The sequence below is a fragment of the Malassezia restricta genome, chromosome II, assembly GCF_003290485.1.
Source record: "Malassezia restricta chromosome II, complete sequence".
Lineage (NCBI taxonomy): Eukaryota > Fungi > Basidiomycota > Malasseziomycetes > Malasseziales > Malasseziaceae > Malassezia > Malassezia restricta.
In genome coordinates this window covers 1-22658 of record NC_040194.1, presented here as the reverse complement: position 1 = coordinate 22658, position 22658 = coordinate 1, and the positions used below count along the sequence as shown (strand labels likewise).

General features: G+C 56.9%; 15 protein-coding genes across 15 annotated transcripts; 8 read left to right on the top strand and 7 right to left on the bottom strand.

Moving 5' to 3' along the window:
* Positions 1-117: 117 nt before the first annotated feature.
* On the bottom strand, positions 118-672 carry MRET_0850 (uncharacterized protein; the record flags this gene model as incomplete). The annotated part of the gene is made up of 1 exon (XM_027627477.1): positions 118-672. The coding sequence occupies one exon, from the start codon at positions 670-672 to the stop codon at positions 118-120; it is 555 nt and encodes a 184-aa protein (XP_027483869.1).
* A 73-nt stretch (positions 673-745) lies between these two features.
* Positions 746-1822, top strand: MRET_0849 (pyridoxine kinase; the record flags this gene model as incomplete). Its single annotated transcript, XM_027627476.1, has 1 exon — positions 746-1822. The coding sequence occupies one exon, from the start codon at positions 746-748 to the stop codon at positions 1820-1822; it is 1077 nt and encodes a 358-aa protein (XP_027483821.1).
* A 26-nt stretch (positions 1823-1848) lies between these two features.
* On the top strand, positions 1849-3051 carry MRET_0848 (zinc finger protein; the record flags this gene model as incomplete). The annotated part of the gene is made up of 1 exon (XM_027627475.1): positions 1849-3051. One exon carries the CDS (start codon positions 1849-1851, stop codon positions 3049-3051), a length of 1203 nt encoding a protein of 400 aa, XP_027483822.1.
* MRET_0847 (merozoite surface protein msp-1) lies at positions 2962-4308 on the bottom strand (the record flags this gene model as incomplete). The annotated part of the gene is made up of 1 exon (XM_027627474.1): positions 2962-4308. One exon carries the CDS (start codon positions 4306-4308, stop codon positions 2962-2964), a length of 1347 nt encoding a protein of 448 aa, XP_027483815.1.
* Positions 4309-4392: 84 nt separating this feature from the next.
* MRET_0846 (AMP deaminase) lies at positions 4393-6663 on the top strand (the record flags this gene model as incomplete). Its single annotated transcript, XM_027627473.1, has 1 exon — positions 4393-6663. The coding sequence occupies one exon, from the start codon at positions 4393-4395 to the stop codon at positions 6661-6663; it is 2271 nt and encodes a 756-aa protein (XP_027483816.1).
* Positions 6650-7900, bottom strand: MRET_0845 (phosphoglycerate kinase; the record flags this gene model as incomplete). Its single annotated transcript, XM_027627472.1, has 1 exon — positions 6650-7900. One exon carries the CDS (start codon positions 7898-7900, stop codon positions 6650-6652), a length of 1251 nt encoding a protein of 416 aa, XP_027483813.1.
* A 134-nt stretch (positions 7901-8034) lies between these two features.
* On the top strand, positions 8035-9348 carry MRET_0844 (L-galactose dehydrogenase; the record flags this gene model as incomplete). Its single annotated transcript, XM_027627471.1, has 1 exon — positions 8035-9348. The coding sequence occupies one exon, from the start codon at positions 8035-8037 to the stop codon at positions 9346-9348; it is 1314 nt and encodes a 437-aa protein (XP_027483814.1).
* Positions 9349-9350: 2 nt separating this feature from the next.
* MRET_0843 (phosphopantothenoylcysteine decarboxylase) lies at positions 9351-10034 on the top strand (the record flags this gene model as incomplete). The annotated part of the gene is made up of 1 exon (XM_027627470.1): positions 9351-10034. The coding sequence occupies one exon, from the start codon at positions 9351-9353 to the stop codon at positions 10032-10034; it is 684 nt and encodes a 227-aa protein (XP_027483819.1).
* On the bottom strand, positions 10035-12335 carry MRET_0842 (translation initiation factor eIF-2B subunit epsilon; the record flags this gene model as incomplete). Its single annotated transcript, XM_027627469.1, has 1 exon — positions 10035-12335. The coding sequence occupies one exon, from the start codon at positions 12333-12335 to the stop codon at positions 10035-10037; it is 2301 nt and encodes a 766-aa protein (XP_027483820.1).
* A 105-nt stretch (positions 12336-12440) lies between these two features.
* On the top strand, positions 12441-14927 carry MRET_0841 (RanBD; the record flags this gene model as incomplete). Its single annotated transcript, XM_027627468.1, has 1 exon — positions 12441-14927. The coding sequence occupies one exon, from the start codon at positions 12441-12443 to the stop codon at positions 14925-14927; it is 2487 nt and encodes an 828-aa protein (XP_027483817.1).
* A 380-nt stretch (positions 14928-15307) lies between these two features.
* Positions 15308-16090, bottom strand: MRET_0840 (uncharacterized protein; the record flags this gene model as incomplete). Its single annotated transcript, XM_027627467.1, has 1 exon — positions 15308-16090. One exon carries the CDS (start codon positions 16088-16090, stop codon positions 15308-15310), a length of 783 nt encoding a protein of 260 aa, XP_027483818.1.
* A 114-nt stretch (positions 16091-16204) lies between these two features.
* Positions 16205-16686, bottom strand: MRET_0839 (programmed cell death protein 5; the record flags this gene model as incomplete). Its single annotated transcript, XM_027627466.1, has 3 exons — positions 16205-16255; positions 16281-16447; positions 16476-16686. 3 exons carry the CDS (start codon positions 16684-16686, stop codon positions 16205-16207), a joined length of 429 nt encoding a protein of 142 aa, XP_027483761.1.
* Positions 16687-17079: 393 nt separating this feature from the next.
* On the top strand, positions 17080-18657 carry MRET_0838 (dentin sialophosphoprotein; the record flags this gene model as incomplete). The annotated part of the gene is made up of 2 exons (XM_027627465.1): positions 17080-18384; positions 18436-18657. 2 exons carry the CDS (start codon positions 17080-17082, stop codon positions 18655-18657), a joined length of 1527 nt encoding a protein of 508 aa, XP_027483760.1.
* Positions 18658-18857: 200 nt separating this feature from the next.
* On the top strand, positions 18858-20126 carry MRET_0837 (tRNA-splicing endonuclease subunit Sen2; the record flags this gene model as incomplete). The annotated part of the gene is made up of 1 exon (XM_027627464.1): positions 18858-20126. One exon carries the CDS (start codon positions 18858-18860, stop codon positions 20124-20126), a length of 1269 nt encoding a protein of 422 aa, XP_027483759.1.
* Positions 20127-20128: 2 nt separating this feature from the next.
* On the bottom strand, positions 20129-21385 carry MRET_0836 (mRNA guanylyltransferase; the record flags this gene model as incomplete). The annotated part of the gene is made up of 1 exon (XM_027627463.1): positions 20129-21385. One exon carries the CDS (start codon positions 21383-21385, stop codon positions 20129-20131), a length of 1257 nt encoding a protein of 418 aa, XP_027483758.1.
* Between the last annotated feature and the right edge of the window lie 1273 nt (positions 21386-22658).

The following is a 22658-nucleotide window of genomic DNA, read 5'->3' as shown; positions in this document are numbered from 1 at the left end:
AAAAATACCCATCCAATCAGGAAGCGGCTCGTCGTGCTTCGCGCTCGAGGAGGCCGCGACTCGCTTCCGACGGCAGGGCCGACGAGCTGAGGCGTGACAGGCGGTGCTTTTTGGCTCTTACGCAGGAGGCGCAGGCGATGGTCTGCGTGGCGTACCGAACCAGTCGTGAGAGGTAGATGTAGTGACGGTAGAAGAGGGCTCGGTCTCAGAGAGGCCGTCCCACACACCCACCTCGCCAAAAATGTCAGGGTCCTCGTGCAGAGCAGGCGCTGGTGCTTGGCTAGGGAGTGGCATCTCTTGGGTAGGCGGTGGTAGCTCTGGTGGTGGCGCTTTCTTCTTCTTTCGCATGCGTTTGCCATGGATGTACACAATATCCGGTGTCTCCTGCTTCAGCTTGCGAAACTTGGCACGATGCTCGGCAGCGCGCGCCACAGCCTCAGCCTTGGCTTGGGCAGCGCGCTGGCCCTCAGCCCGAGCTGCGTCCAAATCCACGTCAGCGGACGCGTCTTCGATACGACGTTTTTGCTGGGCTAGCAAAGCCATATCGAGCCCTTTGGCGCGACCTGCTGCTGCTGCGTCTTTGCCAAGCATGTGTGCATGTCGCTGAGATGCGAATACCTGACGCGGCGGCATCTGAAGAGACGCATCGTGACGCGGCCCTGGATCTGGCATTGCGGCAGGACAAGTCACGACGTGGCCCCTCTTTTTTGGTTAGGTAAGCGGACGCCCGTCTTGACGTGGAACCATGACGACAGAAGCGGTGCCGTCGCACAGGCTTCTGACGATCCAGAGCCACGTAGTGTGCGGCTATGTGGGTAATCGCTCTGCGACATTTCCGTCGCAGCTGCTTGGATGGGATGTGGATGTGGTGAATACGGTGCAGTTTTCGAACCACACCGGCTATGGCCGATGGGGTGGACAGCGCATCGAGGCGGCCGCTCTCGCGGACGTGTTGGAGGGCATGGAACGCAACGGTCTGCTGCGCCAGAACCGCGTGCTCACGGGATATACACCCTCGTCCGAGGCCCTGAGCGTCGTCGAGGCCTTTATCCGGAGGCTGCGCCAGGAAAAGCCGGATATGATCTATTTGTTAGATCCGGTCATGGGCGATATGGATCGTGGCATGTACGTGAACCCGGACGTGCTGCCGGTGTACCGGCGTCTTTTGCCGCTCTCGACGATCATTTGCCCTAACCAGTTCGAGGCACAAGTACTCGCAGGCCAAGACATTACATCACTCGCCTCGCTGCATCAGGTGCTGGACACGCTACATATGACCTACGGCGTCCCCCACGTCGTCATTACATCGCTGGAGTTGCCGGCGGACGACATGGAAAAGCTTGGCATGAAATCGACGATGCCTGACGGAAAGCCTGCCATGTTGCTCGTCGGCTCGTCGCGTCAGGAACGGCCTTGGTACCTGACCTTCCCATCGCAGGGCGAGTACTTTTCGGGCGTGGGCGACCTGTTTGCTGCCCTCGTCCTAGCGCGCTTCGCCGAGCACGCCTCTGAGCTGCCGGAACCGGCGCGGGCATCATTCGAGGCGTGTGTATCGCGCGATGCGAGCAATATCAAATTGTCGCCTATAGCGCGGGCCGTGACGCTGGCCGTGGCGTCTTTGCAGCACGTGTTGGACGGCACGCGCGCTGCGATGGAGGCAGAAGGTCAGCGCCTCGGCATCGATCCGTTTGTGCCTGCGCACCTCGCCAGCGTAGATGATCGCGTTCGCATTATGCGCCTGCGAGAACTCCGTGTGGTGCAGAATCCAGGCGCCTTTCTGCATCCCTCCATTCTTGGCAGGCCCCGATGGCTGCCGCTGTAGATTAGGTTTTCATCTCCACTTGAAGCATGTCGGTGGCGGATTTGTACCACATCCGCCGAGCGATTCGGCGCGACGCCGGGGTCGGGTACGTGCCTGCATCGCTCTCGCGGCAGGGCCGAGCCCGACTCTGTGGCCTCTGCTTCACGTCCGAGGCGTCCTATACGTGTCCTCGATGCCATGTCCCGTACTGCTCGCTACCGTGTTATCGATCCCATGCCTGTAGTGCTGCCTTGGCCGAGCGTACCGCGCGCTCTCTCTCTCAAGAAGATGTGCGTGTGGATGAGGCCGAGCGTGCCAAGACCCTCGAGCTACTGTGGCGACTCGAGACGGGCGAGGGCGTCGCCGAGGATGATGAGCCGTCCGACGACGATGATACCCCCGAGCATCTTTTGCGAAAGCTAACGGTAGCTGAGCGTGATCAGTTCGCCCAGCTCCTGCAGAATCCAGAAAAGGCGGCCAAGATGTACTTTCACGACGGAGCGCAGGTCTTGTGGTGGCAGGCGGATACGGTCGTAGCGCCTGTCAGCCTACCATGGAACGAAGGCTGTGCCCGCACCCCGATCGACTTGCGCTTCCACGTACTCTATGTGTGCCTCGCGTATACCTATGTTCTGCGGCACTTTGGCATATCGAGTCTGGCGTGCGTGGGCGACGAATATCAGGCATGCCGGCAAATGCTGATGGACTTGGTGCCATTTTTCGCTCCCAAGCATAGTCGCATGACACTGCACTCAGCGCAAGAGGCGAGTCTCTATTTTCTGCAGATGGTGGGTCTGACGAGGCAGGAGCCCTTGCCCCTGCTGCTATCGCTCCTGCGCTCGGTGGCGGATCTTGTCCAGCCCCGCGCGGTCCACGAGGTCGATCAAGCACCGTTCGCCTACACGCTATGGGCGCTCGCTGATATGCATGCGCTGTTGCGAAACCAGGTCTTGCCGGCGAAAAAGCTGGCCTTTTACGCGGCGTGTGTGCACCCAGGCGGGGCAGCCGACGTCGCCTCTCTGCATGCACGCATCGAAGCTTATATCGCGCGTCTCGAACGCGAGCAGGACGAGCGAGTGCATGCTGAGCACGTCGCGAATGCGCATGCGTATGTCGAGCGCATGGATCCCCGAGCGCAGCCCAAGCCACGCAGGGAGGGGCTAAGCGAAACGCACGTTGGCCGCGCCACCCGTGCGTTGGATCCGCAAGAGCTTCTTGGCCACAAGGCCATAGACGGCGCGCGTCGCTAATGCATCGCCTGTCTGATCGAGATCGGCAGCATCGATACCCAACTGCTGGATGAGCTGATTGCGCGTCGACATGTCTTGGATTCCTGCGCGAATGGTGGCCTGGCCTTCTTGCTTCCACCACTTGTCGCTATAGCTTTTAATGAGCGGAAGCGATAGTGTGTAGGGTGGCGGAGTGCGCATGAGCAGAAGCAGCACATGTGCCATCATCATGATACCCACACTGGGTGGCACCGACGGATTGGGGGCGTCGCCATGGACATCCACCTCCATCGCTTGGGGTCCGCCCTGCTCCAAGGCACGCAGGATGGCAAACGTGTCGGGAAACGAAGCGGCCTTGCATCCTGGTGCGGCGTACCGCACATGCTCGCCAAATAAATCCCAGATACGCGTGGTGATGCGCTCCAACTCGGGCGTGGCGGTCGGAACGACGCCGAGTGGAACGAGAGACGGGCTCGCTGTGGGCTGCGTTTTCGGCGGAGACACACGCGTGGTGGGTGTGCGTGGCGAGCTGACAGACTGAGCGAGTGGGCGTGCGTTTTTTGGCGTGCGGGGCGTCGGTGGCGCGGCGACACTCTTGGACAAGGCGGGCGACTTGGCGGGCGAAGCCCGACGAGGCGTGCGTTGTGGCGTGGGCGCAGGACGAGGTGAGCGTGCGGCGGGCGTGGTGGGCGGTGCCGTCTCTTTTTCGCTCAGCATGGACTCCAACGCGAGGATCTCCATCTTTTCTCGCTGGATCTCGGCCTGCAGAGCTTCGCTGCGTTTCGCACGTGTTGGTGGGGGTGGCGGCGTGCGTGCAAACTGCTGCGCCTTGCCCGCCTGGTCAATCGTAGCGTGGTAGCGCGAGATATGTCGCTGCAATTCAGCATCGCGCTTCAAAAGCATGCGGATATGCTTGCGAGCGCGTGGGGCGTTGTGGTAGTTTTGGAGGAGCTTTTCAGCGGCGAGGAGGTAGGTGCGCGCATCGCTATCCGCTTGGTGCGATTGCTTGAGAGGCGTCGGGACGGGCACGGCGCGAAAATGTGGCTTGGGCTCGGCGGGCGCCGTCGAAGGGCCAGGGGTAGGCTCGGGAGGCGCAGAGACGTAGAGCGACGCCTCGAACGCGTCGGCATCGCGGATGAGCTCGAGAATATCCAGGCGCTGCGGATTCAGCACGGCATTCGTGAAGTAGGCCGGCCGCTTAGCATGCGATATGGTCGCTACGTTCTGCGCATGGAGCTGCTCGAGTGCCGTGCGGATCGACGCCAGCGAGGCGTCCATCGTAAGTGCGTGGGTGGGAAGCAAGCGGCGCGACGCGCTGTTGCCACGTGGCATACACGGCCCTAGCGCCGCTTGCCCTGGGCCATGACGCACGACGGCAGGTACGAGGAAAACGTGGATGTCTATACGAGTGCGCGGAATGACATGGCCACAGCGACGGCTCTAGCTGCGCAGGCTGGCAGTACGCTTCCGACGATCGGCATGAAAAACATGTCGTTGTCAGACGATGCGCAGGCTCAGCCGCTCATGTCGCTGGCGCCGCACATGCCGCCTGAGTGTGAGCCGCTGTTTTCGAGTTTGCAGACGTGTCTGCGTATGCGTGACAAGTACATGAACGAGAGCTTGCAGGGCCACTTGCACGACAATCCCAAGAACTGGGATGCCGAATACTGTGCGGACTGGGCCGCCGAGCATCGTGTGCCGTGGACGCCGCCGTCGCCGAACGTAGCGCCTGGCTCGGTGCGGATTGATGGGTGTGCGATGGATGCGGAGCGTGAGCGGCCGAAGCCGTGGCGCATATATCCGCCGCCGCCTCGGCCGCATTGGGAGCAGTTTGTGCCGGCGCCCGCCTCGACGTTCGTGCGCGAAGCCGAGACGGGTGTGCCGCTGCATACGCCGCTGGAGCCTGCGTCGCAGGCGAATGTGCTAGCGGCGCAGGAGCTACTTGAGAGCTGTGGTGGCGTGCCTGGTGAGTTTCGCATGGAGCACATTGACTTGCCGCCCAAGCACAGCATCCAAGGCGCCGATGTGCAGTTCGGCCTGGTCGACGGCGTGTTTCAGGTGTGGACGGACGAGTCGCGTTTGACGCATGTGACGCCGAGCGACGAGTGGTTCCATGACCTGGATGTGCTGCGCAGCATCACGTCGGATGGCCCGGCCAAATCGTTTGCATGGCGCCGACTCAAGTACCTCGAAGGCAAGTGGAATTTGTACAAGCTGCTGAACGAGTATCGCGAGTCGGATTTCCTCAAGCGCGTGTCGCACCGAGACTTTTACAATGTGCGCAAGGTCGATACACATGTGCACCATAGTGCGAGCATGAACCAAAAGCACTTGCTCCGCTTCATCAAGTCGAAGATCAAGCGGCATTCGGACGATGTGGTGCTGCACCAGGGAGGTAAGCCGATGACGCTGCGTGATGTGTTCCAGCTGCTGGGACTGACGGCGTACGACTTGAGTATCGATACGTTAGATATGCACGCGCACCAGGACTCGTTCCACCGCTTTGATCGATTCAATCTCAAGTACAACCCCATTGGCGAGTCCAAGCTGCGCGAGATTTTTCTCAAGACGGACAACTACATCAAGGGCCGGTACCTGGCCGAGATCACGCGCGAAGTGACGCACGATCTCGAGCAGAGCAAGTACCAGATGTGCGAGTACCGCATCTCCATCTACGGACGGCACCCACACGAATGGGACAAGCTAGCATGCTGGGTCGTGGACCACCACCTGTTCAGTCCGAATGTGCGCTGGCTCATTCAGGTGCCGCGTTTGTACGAAGTGTACAAAGCGAACGGCAACGTGACGCATTTTGAGGAGCTGCTGGACAATGTCTTCCGGCCGCTGTTTGAAGTGACGCGCGATCCGTCATCGCATCCGAAGCTGCATATCATGCTTCAGCGTGTCGTGGGCTTTGACGTGGTCGACGATGAAAGCAAGCCGGAGCATCGCTTCGTGCGCCACTTTCCGCCGCCGAGGCAGTGGAACGATTCGACGAGTCCGCCATACTCGTACTGGCTCTACTACTTGTACGCGAACCTCGCGACGCTCAATCAGTGGCGCCGCATCCGCTGCTTTAATACCCTCGTGCTCCGTCCCCATGCAGGGGAGGCGGGCGATCCTGACCACCTTGCCGCCGCGTACCTGACGTCGCAGTCGATTTCGCATGGCATTTTGCTGCGCAAAGTACCGGTGCTGCAGTATTTGTACTATCTCAAGCAGATCCCCTTGGCCATGTCGCCGCTGAGCAACAATGCCCTCTTTCTGTCGTACGAGCGCAATCCCTTTCCCGAATACTTCCGCAAAGGACTCGTGGTGACGCTGTCGACCGATGATCCTCTGCAGTTCCATCTCTCGAAGGAACCGCTGCTGGAAGAGTACAGTGTCGCGACGCAGATCTACAAGTTGTCGTCGACTGATATGTGTGAGCTGGCGCGGAACAGCGTGCTGCAGTCTGGCTGGGAAATGGAAATCAAGCGCCACTGGCTCGGCAAGTACTTCTACCGCCCGGGCGCCACGGGCAACGACGTCTCCAAGACGAATGTGCCTGATCTTCGGCTGCAATACCGCAGCGAGACACTACGACAAGAACTTGCCTTTATATGGCAGGAAAAAGCATCTACTTCTGGCTGAGACCGGCTACACCAGGCAGCTCCTTGCCCTCGAGCAGCTCGAGACTCGCACCACCGCCCGTCGAGACGTGGGAAATGTGCTCCTGGGCATCGTACTTGGCAACGACCGTGGCCGTGTCACCGCCACCGACAATGACCGTGCTGCCGTTCTTCTCGGCGTCGACGCAGGCCTGCAGGACGGCCTGGGAGCCGCCGGCGAAGTTGTCAAACTCAAACACACCCGGCGGGCCATTCCACAAGATCGTCTTGGCCTTGAGCACGGCGCCCTTGAAGATCTCGCGGCTCTTCTCGCCAATGTCCAGACCCATCCAGCCGTCAGGAATGCCGCTTTCGTCCGTAGCCGCGCCGACCTGGGCATCCTTGTCAAACTTGTCGGCCGTCACAAAGTCCACAGGCAAAAACAGCTCGACCTTGTTCTGCTGGGCCTTGGCCACGAGGTCGTTCACCTTCTTCGCGCCCTCCTCATCGTAGAGCGAGTTGCCAATGTTCATGTTGTTGAGCACCTTCTTGAACGTAAAGGCCATACCACCGCCGATAATGAGCATGTTGACCTTGTCCAGCATGTTATCGATCAGCTGGATCTTGTCCGAAATCTTGGCACCACCGAGGATGGCCAGGAACGGACGCTCCGGCGACTCGAGCGCCTTGGCGAAAAAGTCCAGCTCCTTCTTCATGAGGAAGCCAGACGCACGCTGCGGGAGTTCCACACCCACCACCGACGAGTGCGCACGGTGAGCCGATCCAAAGGCATCGTTCACGTACACGTCACCCAGCTTGGTGAGGCTCGCGCGGAACTTGGCCACGGCATCCTTGTCAGCCTTGACCTTCTCACCGTTGGCATCCTTGCCCTTGCCCTCTTCCTCGATGTAGAAGCGCACGTTCTCGAGCAGGATGACGGCTCCGCCAGTAGCAGCGTTCACGGCCTTCTCGACCTCAGGGCCGACGCAGTCAGGCAGGAACTGCACGTCCTTGTTGAGCAGGCGGCTGAGCTCAGGCACCACAGGCTTGAGCGAAAACTTGTCCTGCTTTTGGCCCTCAGGGCGGCCCAGGTGCGACATGAGCACCACGGCCTTGGCCTTGTGCTCGAGAGCGTACTTGATGGTCGGCAAGGCGGCCACAATGCGCTGGTTGTTCGTGATCCTGTCGCCGTCCAAGGGCACGTTAAAGTCCACGCGCATCAGCACGCGCTTGTCCGTGAGATCGACATCCGTAATAGCAAGCTTGGTTGACAGAGACATGATGGTGGCGGAAAGCTAGACGGGCGCCCGCATCGGCTCGCCGAGCGACCGTGCGCCGCGCCGTGCCTTCCCTAAGCACGTGACGTGAGTGTCGGTGGGACGCGTGGGCCGTCAACGTGGCATGGGCTGCATTCATGCCGATTCATCCAGAGCAAGACCCGCCGCTGGAGGCGTTTGGGCCTATTGTGCCGCTGGATGCGCTGCCAGATGATCAGATAGAAGGTCCGCTGCCTTGGGACAGGCCTGCGCGGCCTCTGACGGATTTTGCGACGCAGGCGTCGCCCCTCCTCTTCGGCGGTGGCGTCTTTGGACAAGGCATGTACAACGAGGATCGCGTGTTGTACAGTGATGAGGCTGTGCGCGCATTGCGCCTCGCGTTTCGGTATGGCATCAATGCTCTGGACTCGTCGCCGTACTATTTCCCCTCTGAATTCGTGCTAGGCCGCGCGCTTCGGATCCTCGCGCCGGAATATCCACGCTCCTCCTACTTTCTCATTACGAAATGCGGCCGCTACGGGCCTGACAAGCACATGTTTGACTACACGCCTGAGCGCATATCGTCTTCTATTCACCAGAGTCTGGCGCGACTCGGTACAGACTACCTGGATGTGGCGCTGCTGCACGACATTGAATTCGTCAGTGAGCAGCCTGTCGAGGCACAGACTGCGCCGGATGCTGGGTGGCTGGAGGCATGTGCTGTGCAGAAAAGTGCGCATATGCCGCAGGAGGAGGCGCTGCGGCGACTGGGCGTGCTGCCCCAAGACGCCGGCCGTATTCGTGGGCCGGGTGATGAGGCCGTCCTGGAAGCTGCACGAGCGCTGTTCCGACTTCAGGATCAGGGCAAGGTGAAGCACGTGGGTATCAGTGGATATCCTCTCGGTGAGCTCCTGCGTATCGCGCGCTTGATTGCCTCGCACCCGCCTTACCGGTGTTTGGACGTTGTGCTGAGCTACAGCCACCATACACTGCACTCGGATGTGCTCCCTGCATGGCAAGCCCTCTTTGAGCAGCCCGTATCTGAGTCGTGGCGCGCGCCGTGGATCCTCAATGCCTCGCCCTTTTCTATGGGTCTGTTTTCCGATCGTGGGCCACCTGCGTGGCATCCAGCGGGCGCGGATCTGCAGGAGGCTACGAAGGCGGCCTGGCAGACGGTCAAAGCAGACGCAGCGTTGCCTGGCTCGTGCATCGATCCCCAGGTGGTCATGGGATGCACTGCGCTCTTCCGCGGCATTCACGGCGCCCATACGCGCACACCGGCGGGCATACCCCATCTGCGCACTCTCATCGGCATGAGCAACGTCGACGAAGTGCACGCGGCCATCCGTGTCTACCGCATCTTGTGCGAGCCGCACTCAGCGATCCACCAGCAACTCGTGCGCTATGAACGCCTAGTACGCACCTACATTGTGGAGGCCAACGCCGCCGACCGAGCTTGGCCTTCTCCATAGGCATGACACACGTACCCCGCTCCTTGCAAGGCGCGTACGCGCCGCTGTCTGTGCCGCCGACGAAAGAGCGGCCGCTGCATGTCGTTCTGGCGTGCACGGGCAGTGTAGCGAGTATCAAGGTGCCGTTGATGGCGGAGCGTCTCGTCACGCAGTACGCCCATGTGCATGTGTACGTGGTGGCCACGACCTCTTCACGCCACTTTTTTTCGATGCCACGCTCGGCGTTCACGGTGCATGATCTTGCCGAGATGAATCGGACGGGTGTGCAGAAGGATCAGGCCCCACGCGTGCATGTGTGGACGGACGAGGACGAATGGCAAGCGTGGCAGCAGATGGGTGATCCGGTCCTGCATATCGAGTTGCGGCGGTGGGCGGATCTGGTGCTGATCGCGCCGTGCAGTGCCAATACTCTCGCCAAGCTGAGTCAGGGTCTGTGTGACAACGTGCTCACATCGATGATGCGGGCCGTGTCGCCGGCGACGCCCGTTTGGGTGTTTCCCGCGATGAATACGCTCATGTATTTGCACCCGCTCACGGCGCAGCACATCAAGACGATCGAGTCGTTTGGGTACAAAGTCTATGGGCCGATATCCAAGCGTCTTGCATGCGGTGACATGGGCGAAGGAGCGATGTACGAGTGGACGGCGATTGTCGAAAAAGTGGCCCACACCTTTGCCCTGACGTAACTACTCGTCGTCATCATCATCGTCTTCGAGAATGTGGCGAACGACGGGCTCGGCACGTTTCCTCAGCTCCAGCACAATCTGATGCGCGTCCTCGGTGTCGTGGTCCTCATACACGACGCGCCGACTGGATGGATGCTTCCACCACGCCAAAATGGATTCGTCGCTGACGAGCTCGTCATTGTACACCTTTTTCAGCAGCGGCAAGAACAGGCGGGTGTGCGTAACGTGCACAGCACAGTAGGACTGGATGAGCGCGAGCGCCTCAACCTGGTCATCTTGCGCCACTTCCTGCAAAAGTGGGCCCCAGTGATCGAGCAAGTCGGCCGTTTCCTTGGCCTTATCGACGGCGCAGCGGCCTAGAAGGAAGGAGACCACCATGCGCCGTACCTCGCCAGGTGGAACATTGCTCGCCATACGCAGCGTCTTGAGCTCAATGGCAGCGTTGTCCGGTGCATGCTTTTCCTCAAACGCACGTTCCAAAGACGCACGAGCCTCTTGACGGAACTCGTTCAGACGTTCCTGGGTTTCCCTCTTTTCGCCGTATGTCAGTGAATTTGTGCCGTCGGGCAGGGTAAGTGACATGCTGCCATAGGCGCTCCAGGAGTTGGGCGACGACGTATCTGAGTCGTCCTCGTCCTCTGACTCGCTGTTGAGATCAGGCTCCGTGTCGGCATCAATCGACGACAGGTCCGACATGGCATCGCTCAGCACGACATCCGACGTGTCAGGCCGGATCATAAACAGCTTGGCATTGCATGGCCGCTCCAGCTCATCGCGTTCGTCTTCGTCCTCGTCCTCGTCAGCCGATGCGCTGCGAGTCGTGATCGGAGGCCACAGGCACCCCCGTGACGCCTTCCCAAGCGTGGTATCAGCGTCCGCATCGGCAGCTTCGGTATCAGAGTCATCCTCACACGCACGGTACCCGTGCATGGAGACGCGTGAAAAGGCAGGCAGCGACGCGTCGGGCCCAATCACACAGCCATCCCCCACCATCGTGCCGTGCGTCAAGTGCACATGATCCAAGATGAGGACGCCGCGGCCCAGGATGCAGCCGTCGATCACGCAATTGCGTCCAATGGCCACATCGTCCCACAGGTACGAGTTCCGAACGGCACTCGACGGACCGACCGAGACGCGGTGGCCCAGCACCGACTCGGACACAATCGTGTGCTCATCGACACGCGTATGTGCGCCCAGCAGCGTGCGATGCCCTATCGCAGCGGTGCTGGCCGTGGCAACGCGATCGCCATAAAATCGAGAGCCTGGCAGCGAGGCATACTTGGTGCCGTCAGGCATGCCGAGGCGCGGCGTGTAGGGGTACGTCCAGCCGGCGAGCACATCGCGACTCACAGCATCGTAGCGCGAAGGATCTGATATACGAAGCATGTAACCAGCGCCGTAAGGCGGAGTACCCAGCACGCCACCCGATACAGCGGAAAATGGCTCGCCGGACGAGGTCGACGACGAGCCAGCGGGGGGCGTGATGTGGACAAAGATCTTGGATTCGAGTAGGTCGGACGACAAGATGCCCTGCACAAACTCGCGGCGCAGCTGCTGGTAGTCAAAGTTTTCAGTGAAAAGGGGCGGGACATCGATGGAGCACACGTCTACACCACAGTCGACTAGATCATTGCGCACGTCCAAGTGCCGAGTGTCTTCGAACACTTCGAAGGGCAACTTGAGCAGGGGCACGCGAGGGATGGCGGGAACAGACATGTAGTGCACGAGCTGGGATGTCGTCGGCACGATGGTGAAGACGGACAAGTCCCCAGGCCGACGAGCGCGGCTCTGCGGTGGGACGGGCATGGCACAGATGGTCATAATGGCATCACGGTCGACCGTGCGGCGCTGTTTGTGCGCACGAACGACCGAGGCAATGTCCATGTTACCGAGTGCATCGCTTTGCACGAGCACAAAGTCGGATTTGATCACCTGGTGGGCATCCAACTCACGCATCGTATCGCCGACTGACCGTGCCTCGGGCACAGGGATCAGAGTGATGCGCGTGAGCGCGGTGCTCGTCATTCCCTGCGATCGAGATCCCTGAGGCCGAAAAAGGAGCGGGTGATGTTTTTCCATGTACGCACGGATCTGGCCAATGTGCCATGTCGCGAGCAGAAATACTTCATGGACGCCGGCCGTGGCCAGCGACTCGAGAGTCCACTCAATCAGCGGCACATTGCACACGGGCATCAAGCACCGTGGCTGATCCAATGTCAGCGGCGCAAAGCGCTGCGTAAACACGTCGCACAGGACGACCGCCTGCAACGGGTCTTCCTGCCTCACGTCATCCGGCGCCATTCTCAAGGCCAAGGAGCGACGCTCGAGGCCAGCGTCGTTGGGTTTACATCACGTGATATTGTGGACCGTCAGGCGACCAGCCATGGCGGCAGGTCCGCGTTTCCCATGTCGCATCGTGGCGAGCAGGGCGGGGAGGCGCCGGGTCTGCCGCGCTCCCAGTCTTTGGTGCAGGGACTGTTCGGATGGATGTCTCCGTTTCGTCACGGGCGCGGCGACACGTCGATGGAGGAAGACGATGACGGTGAGGACACGTTTGCTGAGGCAAGTGAGGGACCGACGCCAGAGGAGGTGGTGCCAGCCCCGACGCCGTCGCCCGACGTGTCTCTGCGCTCGAACCCGTCTCCCTATGCGCGCAGGCCATGGACGCCCAAGGTGCCCCCCTCACCCAGTGCCTCGATGGTCTTTCACCCAGGCTCTTTCGAGACACCTACCAAACGGACACCCGTTGCCAGTGTACCGTTTTCCTCGTCACCGTTTTCGACGACACGCAACTCGCCAGGCCGGCGTCATGCTCCTATTTACTTTGGTCCCGGCACGTCGACGCGCAAAGCACATTCACCGCTTCGTTCGACGATCCCAGCGACCCACTCCATGAGTGCGATTCCCCGGGAGCCGATGCTAACGACACCAGAAAAGCGACGCAAGACGCAGGAGTCGACGGAGGCGTCGAGTGTCGCCTTCGAAAAGCCAGCGGAAGAGCCTGAGGTGCCTGTCCGCCGCTCAACACGCGCTGCGTCGGCGATGCGACAGGTGCTTGACTCGATGCAGCCGGTAGCACCGCCAGCAGCGCCGAAACCTGCCGTGCCGGAGGTGGTGAATCCGTACCAGACGCGATCTAAGAGCACGAGACCAAGTCGGCCGACGCTTTCAACGCGAGCAAAGGCCCTCGAAGCAGCACGACAGCGTGCATCCAAGACAGCGTCCCCACCGCCAGAGAAGCCATCGTCCCTGTTGGATGTGGTAGAACGGACCGAACCACGTCGCTCATCGCGTCTCTCCACACAAGATACGCCGCTATGGCATGTCACAAATAAGCCGAAAAGGCCGTCTCCCTTGGCCATGAACACACTAGAACAGGCTGACGCTGATGTACCTGCCTCGGGTTCCATGTATGATACGATACCTCCGTCCATGTCAGATGCGTCGCTTGTGCCACAGCTGACATCTCGCTTGCCCAAGTCAGCCACGGCACGGGACGTGTCGACAGTGGCCAAGCGACCTCGAGACACTGTCGAAGATGTGGCCGGCCCTACGCCATCGGAGGAACCTAAAGGAGGAACAGAGTCCCAAGAACCCAAGCAAGACCCCACTCCGGTACCCGCTCCTCAGCCGGCTCCTGCTCCGTCTCCTGCACGTGTCGCTGCACCTGCAGCTGCGCCTGTAGACGTCCCGTCATGGTGTATTGTGACGCCACCCACTCGACGCGAGATGCCCAAAGGTCTGTCTGAAGATCAGATCCAGGCCCTCAACGTGCCATACAACGACTTGGCCGTATTTTCCTTTGATGTTGCACCTGCAAAATGTGATGGTACCTTTGCCCAGGTGCCCTCTTCCACGCTCAAAGATACGTCAAAGCCGCTCATGGACGCGGAGACCAAGAGTGCTTCATTCGCAACGGAGGCCCCAAAGATGTCAAGTGAAGCCCAACCCTCCTCGTTGAAAGCTGCAGGTGAAGTGCCCAAGCCCGCAGCTACGCCGGCATTTGGCTCGACAGAGACCACGCCCTCCTTTACATTTGGGACTCAGGCTCAGCCTTCTTCCGAGGCACCCAAGCCCTCCTTTACGTTCGGGGCTCCGGCCAAACCTTCTTCCGAGGCATCCAAGCCCTCCTTTACGTTTGGGGCTCCGGCCAAACCTTCTTCCGAGGCATCCAAGCCCTCCTTTACGTTTGGGGCTCAAGCTACTTCTTCTTCTGAGGCACCCAAGCCTTCCTTCTCGTTTGGGGCTTCGGCCAAGCCTTCCTCTGAGGCATCCAAGCCCTCCTTTACGTTTGGGGCTCAAGCTACTTCTTCTTCTTCTGAGGCACCCAAGCCTTCCTTCTCGTTTGGGGCTTCGGCCAAGCCTTCCTTTACGTTTGGAGCTTCAACCAAGCCTTCCGTCGAGTCGACCGAGACCAAGTCCTCGGGTAACGCTGTCAAGCCTTCATTTTCATTCAGCTCACAGGCACCAGTAGCACCCTCCGTGCCCAGCTCTGTGCCTGCCGCTGAGACCAGCTCAGATGCTGGGGCACCTGATACCAACGCACTTACCTCGCAGGGCCAGGGTGAAGAGGATGAAACAACGTCGCATGAAGTGCGCGCGAAAATCTGGCGCTTGGATGGCGGACAATGGCAGGATATGGGTGTGTGTATTTTGCGAATCAAGACGTCCAAAGAGACGAGCAAGAGTCGCGTGTTGGCCCGCAATGCCGTGAACGGCAATGTCGTCCTCAATTTTGCCTTGTACGAAGGACTTCGTGTCACGTGCGAAAAGAGTGTGCTTCTTTTCCTCGGGTTTGTGGATGCCAAACCATGCAATCTGCGATGCAAAGTCAAAACGAATGAAGCGGCCGAGAGCCTGAAAGAGGCGCTCATGTCGCATGTGAACCATTAGGGGCCATATACGAAATATGCTTCATTGCGATAAAGGAAATGTCAGTGTCAGTGAAAAAGTGCCCTACTATTTGATTGCTTTGCCTGGTGCAGTGGCACGGTGATTGAAGCTAGCGGCAAGAAGGAGCGGGAGCTATGGATTTAGGTCGATGCGGGGCAAAACCGTATCGATCCATTGGAATGCTTCCTACATTTGTGTTTAGTATGTGAAGGACGTTGAAAAGAAGCGATTTTGTGTGTATGGTCAGTCGAGAACAGCGGTCTAGACGGGTATCAGGAGATTGATACTCGCGGAAGGTGCTGTCCAAGAGGGAGTATCCTAGGGTAAGCCAAACGTGGCCATGCAAGGGATGAGTTACGTGACACTAGACAGGAAACATGTTAGGATCGAGTTTTGGATTCATCACCTTGTTCTGTAGGTAGCGCAACCTCGTCGTTCTCGTTCGGTACTGTTTGGTAGGCAGAGGCATGTACAGCATTCGCGCGTCGTGACTTGGACAAGGGCAGCATCCAGTACGTCCCGTGTCGCAAGTGCAGTGCGTATGCGTAGAGAAGAACTGCAAAATAGATTTTGACAGCCCAGCCTAGAATCAGCACGCAGGCAGCAAATCCACGTTCTGCTTGCCAGATTTGTCGTGCGCGCTGAGCTCGTAGCATGGCTTCAGAAGCGCCTTCAGGAGTGTTGACGTCAATCGTGCTGTGATGAAACTGCGCCATCTGCTCAGGCGTGCGATAATGTGACTCGAGCGACTCGATGAGACTCATGATATCGGCCTGATGACTTGAGTTGGAAATAGGACGGCCGTCGTGTTGGGCAAAGCCATACCACCAAAAGCCAAAGAGCACCATCCAGCCCGTAGAAATGAGATGGTCCAAAAAGTACAGATGCGCGTATTTTAGTGCCGCCTGATGCTTTTCATCACTCATGACTTTAAGGCCCCAGATAAAAATGGGGATCGTAGCGATCGAGTATATGTACAGAGACAATTGAGAAAATGAGCCACCTTGGAACATGGCCATGATACCATAGACACCGGCAATCTTGTTGAACAGGGAAAACAGCGATATAATTTGGCAGCCCACCTTAATGTCCATGAACCCAAGGAACGAGGTGACATACTTGGTCACCATCGACTTGGGCATGCGCAAGTAGAGGCGCGGCATGGAGAAGGCTGTTCCGTCGTCGCGACGAGCCAAGATGAATCTTCACGTGTGGCCTTTCCTCCACATAATGGAGGGACGCCTCGCGGCCAACTCCGCCATGCCATGGCTATGCAGCTATAGATCCCAATCATCGTCTTCATCGTCGAGCGTCTTTTTGCGCGTGACCTACCTTGTTAGTGTTTCAACGTACCGTGATCTTGCCGGATTCATGGGCGCTTGCTTGGTCGAGCTGGTCCAACAGCAAAATTAACTGGTCTTCTGTGACGCGCTGCCGCACCTGTCCAGACTGGGCCATGCGAAGCAGGATATCCGAGATTGCATCCGCTTTCTGCGGCTTTACGAGAGCAATGCGAGATACTTTGGTTAGGCATAGTAGGAAACGTACGTCGTTCGCGCGCTTCGCTATCTAGAATTTGCGACAGCATTTGGCGTTTCATTTCATCCACTTGGGCCGCTTTTTCACCACTGTCATCACCCGAGGCCATTCCTGGGGTCTGTCCTACGGGCATGGCACCTGATGATGACATACTCATACCATTTCCGCGCAGCTCAGCGAGGCGCGCCCTTCGAATGGCGTCCAACTCTGGATCACTCATTGTAGGCTCTGGAGGAACGAGGGAGAACCTCAATGTGGAGGTGTGTCGACAGGCACGTCGCGTGGCAGCGCGCACAAGAGGCTGTAAGATGCGCATGCACGATGTAGATGTTGAGTGTACATGAGCCAATCCCAACGTGTCCGTAACCTTGTGTGAGTTGTGGAAGTTGCTCTTGGAGATTCATTCTGGCGTAGATGTACATGCTTAAAAGATGGACGTCAAGGCTGATGTCGGGGCACCTACCCACCCACGCCCCTGTTCTACTCCCCTACGGCTCAGGCAGCCTATCCCTGTTCTTTGTTAAAGCGTTCCTGGTGAATTGCTTTGTTTCCGACCCTCATCACCACATCGATTGTTTGGAAGAGCTGGTATCTTCTTCTTACGACAACTGACATGCGTGCTACCGTTACGATGAAGCTTTTGAATCTTGTATGCGTGGCCCTCCTTCTTGCTGGCTCAGGTCATACGGCACCCGTGGCTGCCCCTAACGAGGGTCATCGGGAGGCTCGTAGTGCTGACGCGCTGGGCGCTGGTCGCCTGGCCGGCAGCGCGGCAGCTGCACCGACACATGACACCCGTGCCGTGTTCCTTCACGAGCGTGACACGATTCACCATGCTCACCACGGTGGCATGCGTCGTGCGCACCGTCGTGCGGAGCCCACATGGGAGCCATACTCGGGTACGATCCTTTTGCCACATTCGGAGGAGGAGACCGAAACGGTGACGACGACCAAGAAAGGCAAGAAGGTGACGACGACCAAGATGCGGACAACGACGGATGTTGTGACAAAGACCAAGTCTGTGTCGCCATCGCAGTGGACGTCGACGGCTGTGATTGCTGCGCAGTTCACGCTGCACGGTCAGGATGGTCAGTCGATCGATGTTGTACCTGATAGCGACCGCAACAAGGGTGTCGTGTCGATTGTTACAAAGACGTCACCGAGCGAAAAGTCCTCGACTACCTCAACGACGTCGTCATCGCATCACCACAAGCATTCGACCAAGTCGGATAAGACTACCACGACGAGCACCACCAAGTCGTCGCATTCGAGCAAGTCTAGTCCAAAGTCAAACTCGGGATCGAGCTCTCATTCGAACTCCCACTCTGGATCCAAGTCGGGCTCTGACTCGAGCTCGAACTCCAGCTCGAATGCCCATTCGGGATCGGGGTCGGATTCCAGCTCTAGTTCCAAGTCGAACTCTAACTCGAACTCGAGCGCCAACTCTGGTTCCAACTCTAATTCGAACTCGAACTCGAGCGCCAACTCTGGTTCCAACTCGAACTCGGACTCGAACTCGAGCGCCAACTCTGGTTCCAACTCGAACTCGGACTCGAACTCGAGCGCCAACTCTGGTTCCAACTCGAACTCGGACTCGAGCGCCAACTCTGGTTCCAACTCTAATTCGAACTCGAACTCGAACTCGAACGCCAGCTCAGGATCAGACTCTGGCTCCAATTCTAAGTCGGGTTCTAGCTCAAACGCTCATTCGGGCTCGGGGTCAGATTCTAACTCGAGCTCCAACTCGAACTCTAGCTCCAAGTCGGGCTCCGGCTCAGGCTCTAGCGCGAGTTCGAACTCTAGTTCAGGTTCCACCTCGGATAATGATGACGAGAATGACAATGATGTCTTGTGTGACGATGATGATGACAGCAGTAAGTTGCCACCGCTCCTTCAGCCATTCCCATCCGCTAGTAAGGTGGGTTCAGCTTTAAAAAATAAATGCATTCCGACATCTTCTAACAACAAGGCCTCTAAATCTTCGTCTGATTCGTCATCTGGTCGAAATGCTGGTGTAAAGACTTCCAGCACCGAGAAGCACCATCACACTAACTCGCAGAAGCAACCCAGCGCTCATTCTCACAAGCATCACACCAAGTCGAACTCGCACCACTCGAGCAAGCACGCGTCCAAGGCAAGTCACTCGTCCAAGAAGGATGACGATGATGAGGACTGTGATGAAAAAGAGTGATGCCACTTGTTGACAAGCTCTCGAGTGTAGCGAACATTCGATGGCGGCCTTTTACTAACGATGTACAGCGGATGAATTCGGTAGTTTAGTTGTTGGGCAAAGTATGATCCCATTGATAGTCGTGTGTCTTTAGTGTAAAATTGGGCCATTTCAGCCGCTAGTGGAGGATTTTTTCGACGACAGTCTCGCTTGCTCCCATCATGGAACTCGCGCGGCCACCTGAAATTCGAGGCGCGGGCAAGAAGGCCACGCAGGCGAAGCGGAAAGCGTTTGCAAATCCACTTCCTGTGGGCACTACACCTATACAGATAAGTACGCAGGATGCATCGCGCACATGGTGGGACTGGTTCAATGAAAGCACCAAGTGGATGGCAGAGAACCTATTTACTTCTGCGCCATTGTACCATGGATGGTACGATCCCCTCACAAAATCTGTTTGGATGTACGACAAGGGAGATGCCATGAAGCTGTGGACGCATGGATTCTTTGGGAAGGGCAGTCTAAGCCGCAGTGAGCCTACGTGGAGTGCCCGAAAAGTCGCGGAAAGAGAAGCAAGGGAGCGTGGCGTGCTGACGGCAGAGCAAATGACGCAGAAACGGCGCGAAGAGAGGAGGCTGCTAAAAATCGAACGCGCACGAGCGGCTGTCCGTGCAGGCATACAACTTCCTGATGGTATTACGGCCTTGGGTGGTGAGCTCCGCGAGGACGATGTCCAAGGACCATGGCAAGGCGATGAAGATATGCCGGTTGTAGAAGCTGGTGTTTCGCGGGTCAAAGGTCTTAAGTATTTCAGCGGCGACGTACAGAAGACCCAAGTTGATCGAGACATCGAGGACGAAGAGGACCCAGACATGTCAGACTTGTCAAATGTGGAACATTTCCAGCTGACGCTCGTCGAGGCCTTTTTCCTAGCCGGTATGCTGGGCTGCTTGCAGGTGCACGACAACAAGAATGCTGTCATACCGCTTGCAACACTGTATCAACTATGCATGGACTCGGCATTGCCCATATCGAGTCCATCGGTCCCTAGTATCCGCCCAGACAATCCCTTCCTCCTTTCGTACATTGTATATCACCATTTTCGGAGCCTAGGCTGGGTCGTCAAGAATGGGACCAAGTTCTGTGTGGACTACTTATTGTACAAACGCGGACCAGTGTTCAGCCATGCAGAATTCGCCGTACTCGTCATCCCAGAGTACGAATACGGACCCGACGCAGAAGACACGCCTTTTGTGCAGCATCACAACGGCGGTGAGAAGTCCTGGGTTTGGTTCAGCATGGTTAACCGAGTCAATACGCAAGTGCAGAAAACACTCGTACTGGCACATGTCAAGATTCCGCGCATCACGGCGCAAATAACGAATGAATTGACCACCCCAGATGGGCTAGTAAAGGTCCTACGGAGAGGTGCATTTCGAGTCAAGGAAATATCTATTCGACGCTGGGTTCCTGCAAGGATGAAGCCATAACTCTACCGCTTGCAACGCGGAAACCCTCCCCTGTGCTGTGGACCCGGGGGGCCACCGGTTCCTTTGTATCGTGGCGGGCGATTATTGGCGGGCGCTGATCTGAACAGCTCATTTCGATGAAGTTCTCGTTGCGGCGATTTCCATGCTGTGCGGATGGATGGTACCATTTGTACGAGCTCTTCTTCAGACACGCCGTCTCTGATACTCTGCAGGATCCTAGAAACGGTCGTCTTGTGATTTGCCGTCGTCTTGTCATCCCGTATACGCTTGATGTGCCAAGTGGCAAGAGACGAGTTGTCAGGGGAAGGCGGATACCAAGCACACTCCACGATACGGTCATCAAGCTGCTCACCAGATTGTTTCCATTTTTCCCACTCTTCATCATCCATATCCAAGTAATCAAAAGGAACATGTGTATCACCGCTTTCATGCTGCCAAAGCTGGAAAGTTGGCTTAGCGCGGAAGTCGGGCGTGGCACCACTCGCATCCGCCTTCAAGTCAGGAGGGAATCGAAGTTGGAGCTGAAAATCGATCGTATTTTCTTGCGGAGGCTTCCATTTTAAAATCTTTGTGTTGGAACCATACACATACTTGCTCTCTAAACTTGTAAAAATGAGGCCATCATTACCATGCAAAAGTTGCGGAATTTTCTCCTCCAATATCATTTGTATCCCGTGAGCTAAATCCATATGTTTTACTTGTATTTCAAAGGGGTGCATCATTCGAGCGTCAGGATAAAACTTTAAATAATTCTGGAGGGAAGGAAGTAACTGCAGCATCAAGCTCGCATAACGACGGCTGAATGGTCGTTGAGTGATATTAACACCGTCCATAACAAGACAATCAAACAACAAGAGGCGCAGCATGGTCTGGCCTTCGGCTAGCGTGTCGACGACAAGTTCGCCATCGAGAATGGTGTTGGTTAGGGGAGATTGCGAAGATGATGACAGCGGAGGAAAAAATATGCCGTGGACTTGGTAGTACATATTTTTGCGATCGATTAGAAAAACTTCTTGTATGCCCGTAACTGGGCGCACCACAATCAAAACAAGCACGCGCTGACCGTCAGACTTTTCACAGACCCAAAAGTCCTCGGTAAGTAATCGATTTAAGCATGACTTGGTAAAAGAAACAGGCTGAGTTCCTGGGTATCGCGGTGATCTCTGATTACAAATGTGACAGACATGATCGCGCAAAAATTGCAGCTGCAAAGGATTCGTTACTGGCGTCCCAGGTATATCTGGGACGATGGTCTGCATGACGGTGGAGATGGCATAATAGACGCGGGAGCATGACGGATCTTACATAATCACAAGCGCATTCAGAGGCGAGGGAAACCCTGGGGGTAGGTCACGTTTCAGCACGCAATATAAGCACGTGCGACTAAATGCATAAGTGGATAAATCAGAATAATATTCGAACACACATGCAAGTGAGCGGTGTTATGCCTGGAATAGAAGCAAGGTTGATATTTTTAGCAGCGGTCCAGGGTAATGCGTTCGGACATCGGCAACCAAGCAAGTCAGTATCCAATTGAAAGATGCGATCGGTTGTGAAGTTACTGTAGCTGGGTATATCGCCGCTTGGGTTAAAGCAAATATGGTTGGAGATGAAGTGCACCGAAGGTATAAATTGGCACGGGAAGCTTTCAACCTACTCGCACCTCTAGCAGCTGGCTCACATCAAGATGCGCTTCGCTATCATCCTCTCAATTGTTGCCTTCTTCATGATGCTCGGCTCTACTGAAGCCCTTTGTTTCGGTCGCTGGGGCTGGCTCTCGGGCACTTGTAGTACGGAGTGCGGCTTGCGTGGCCACAATGGAGGCTCGTACCAGAACGGTCAGTGCTGCTGTGGACCTAGCAAGCGCTCGGACTTTGAGAGCAAGATTGGCGGAAACATTCTGATTGATGATGAGAACAAGGTCCATGTTCAGCAAGGTCACTCGGTTTCGCGCGTCTCATGCACTGCCTGCGACGTTTGGAAACTCCATGCAGGCGGCGCTTGCTGTGAGATCAGTTGCAAGAGCGTTGGCAAGAACTCTGGCTACTGCAACCAGGGCACCTGCTACTGCCGCAACTAATTTTTTTCGCCTTTTTTATAGTTTAACGTTTGTTTTTTGAACTTAGCAACGTTTTTTGATGTATCGATGTAATTGCTGGAGGTATGTTTTGGTAAGGGTTGTGTGTTTCGGAATTGGGTATTGTATCCGGAACAATTTTGTTAGTGTTAGTGTGAGTGTGAGTGATAGTGTGAGTGTGAGTGATAGTGATAGTGTGAGTGTTAGTGTGAGTGTTAGTGTGAGTGTTAGTGTGAGTGATAGTGATAGTGTGAGTGTTAGTGTGAGTGTTAGTGTGAGTGTTAGTGTGAGTGTTAGTGTGAGTGTTAGTGTGAGTGTTAGTGTTAGTGTTAGTGTTAGTGTTAGTGTTAGTGTTAGTGTTAGTGTTAGTGTTAGTGTTAGTGTTAGTGTTAGTGTTAGTGTTAGTGTTAGTGTTAGTGTTAGTGTTAGTGTTAGTGTTAGTGTTAGTGTTAGTG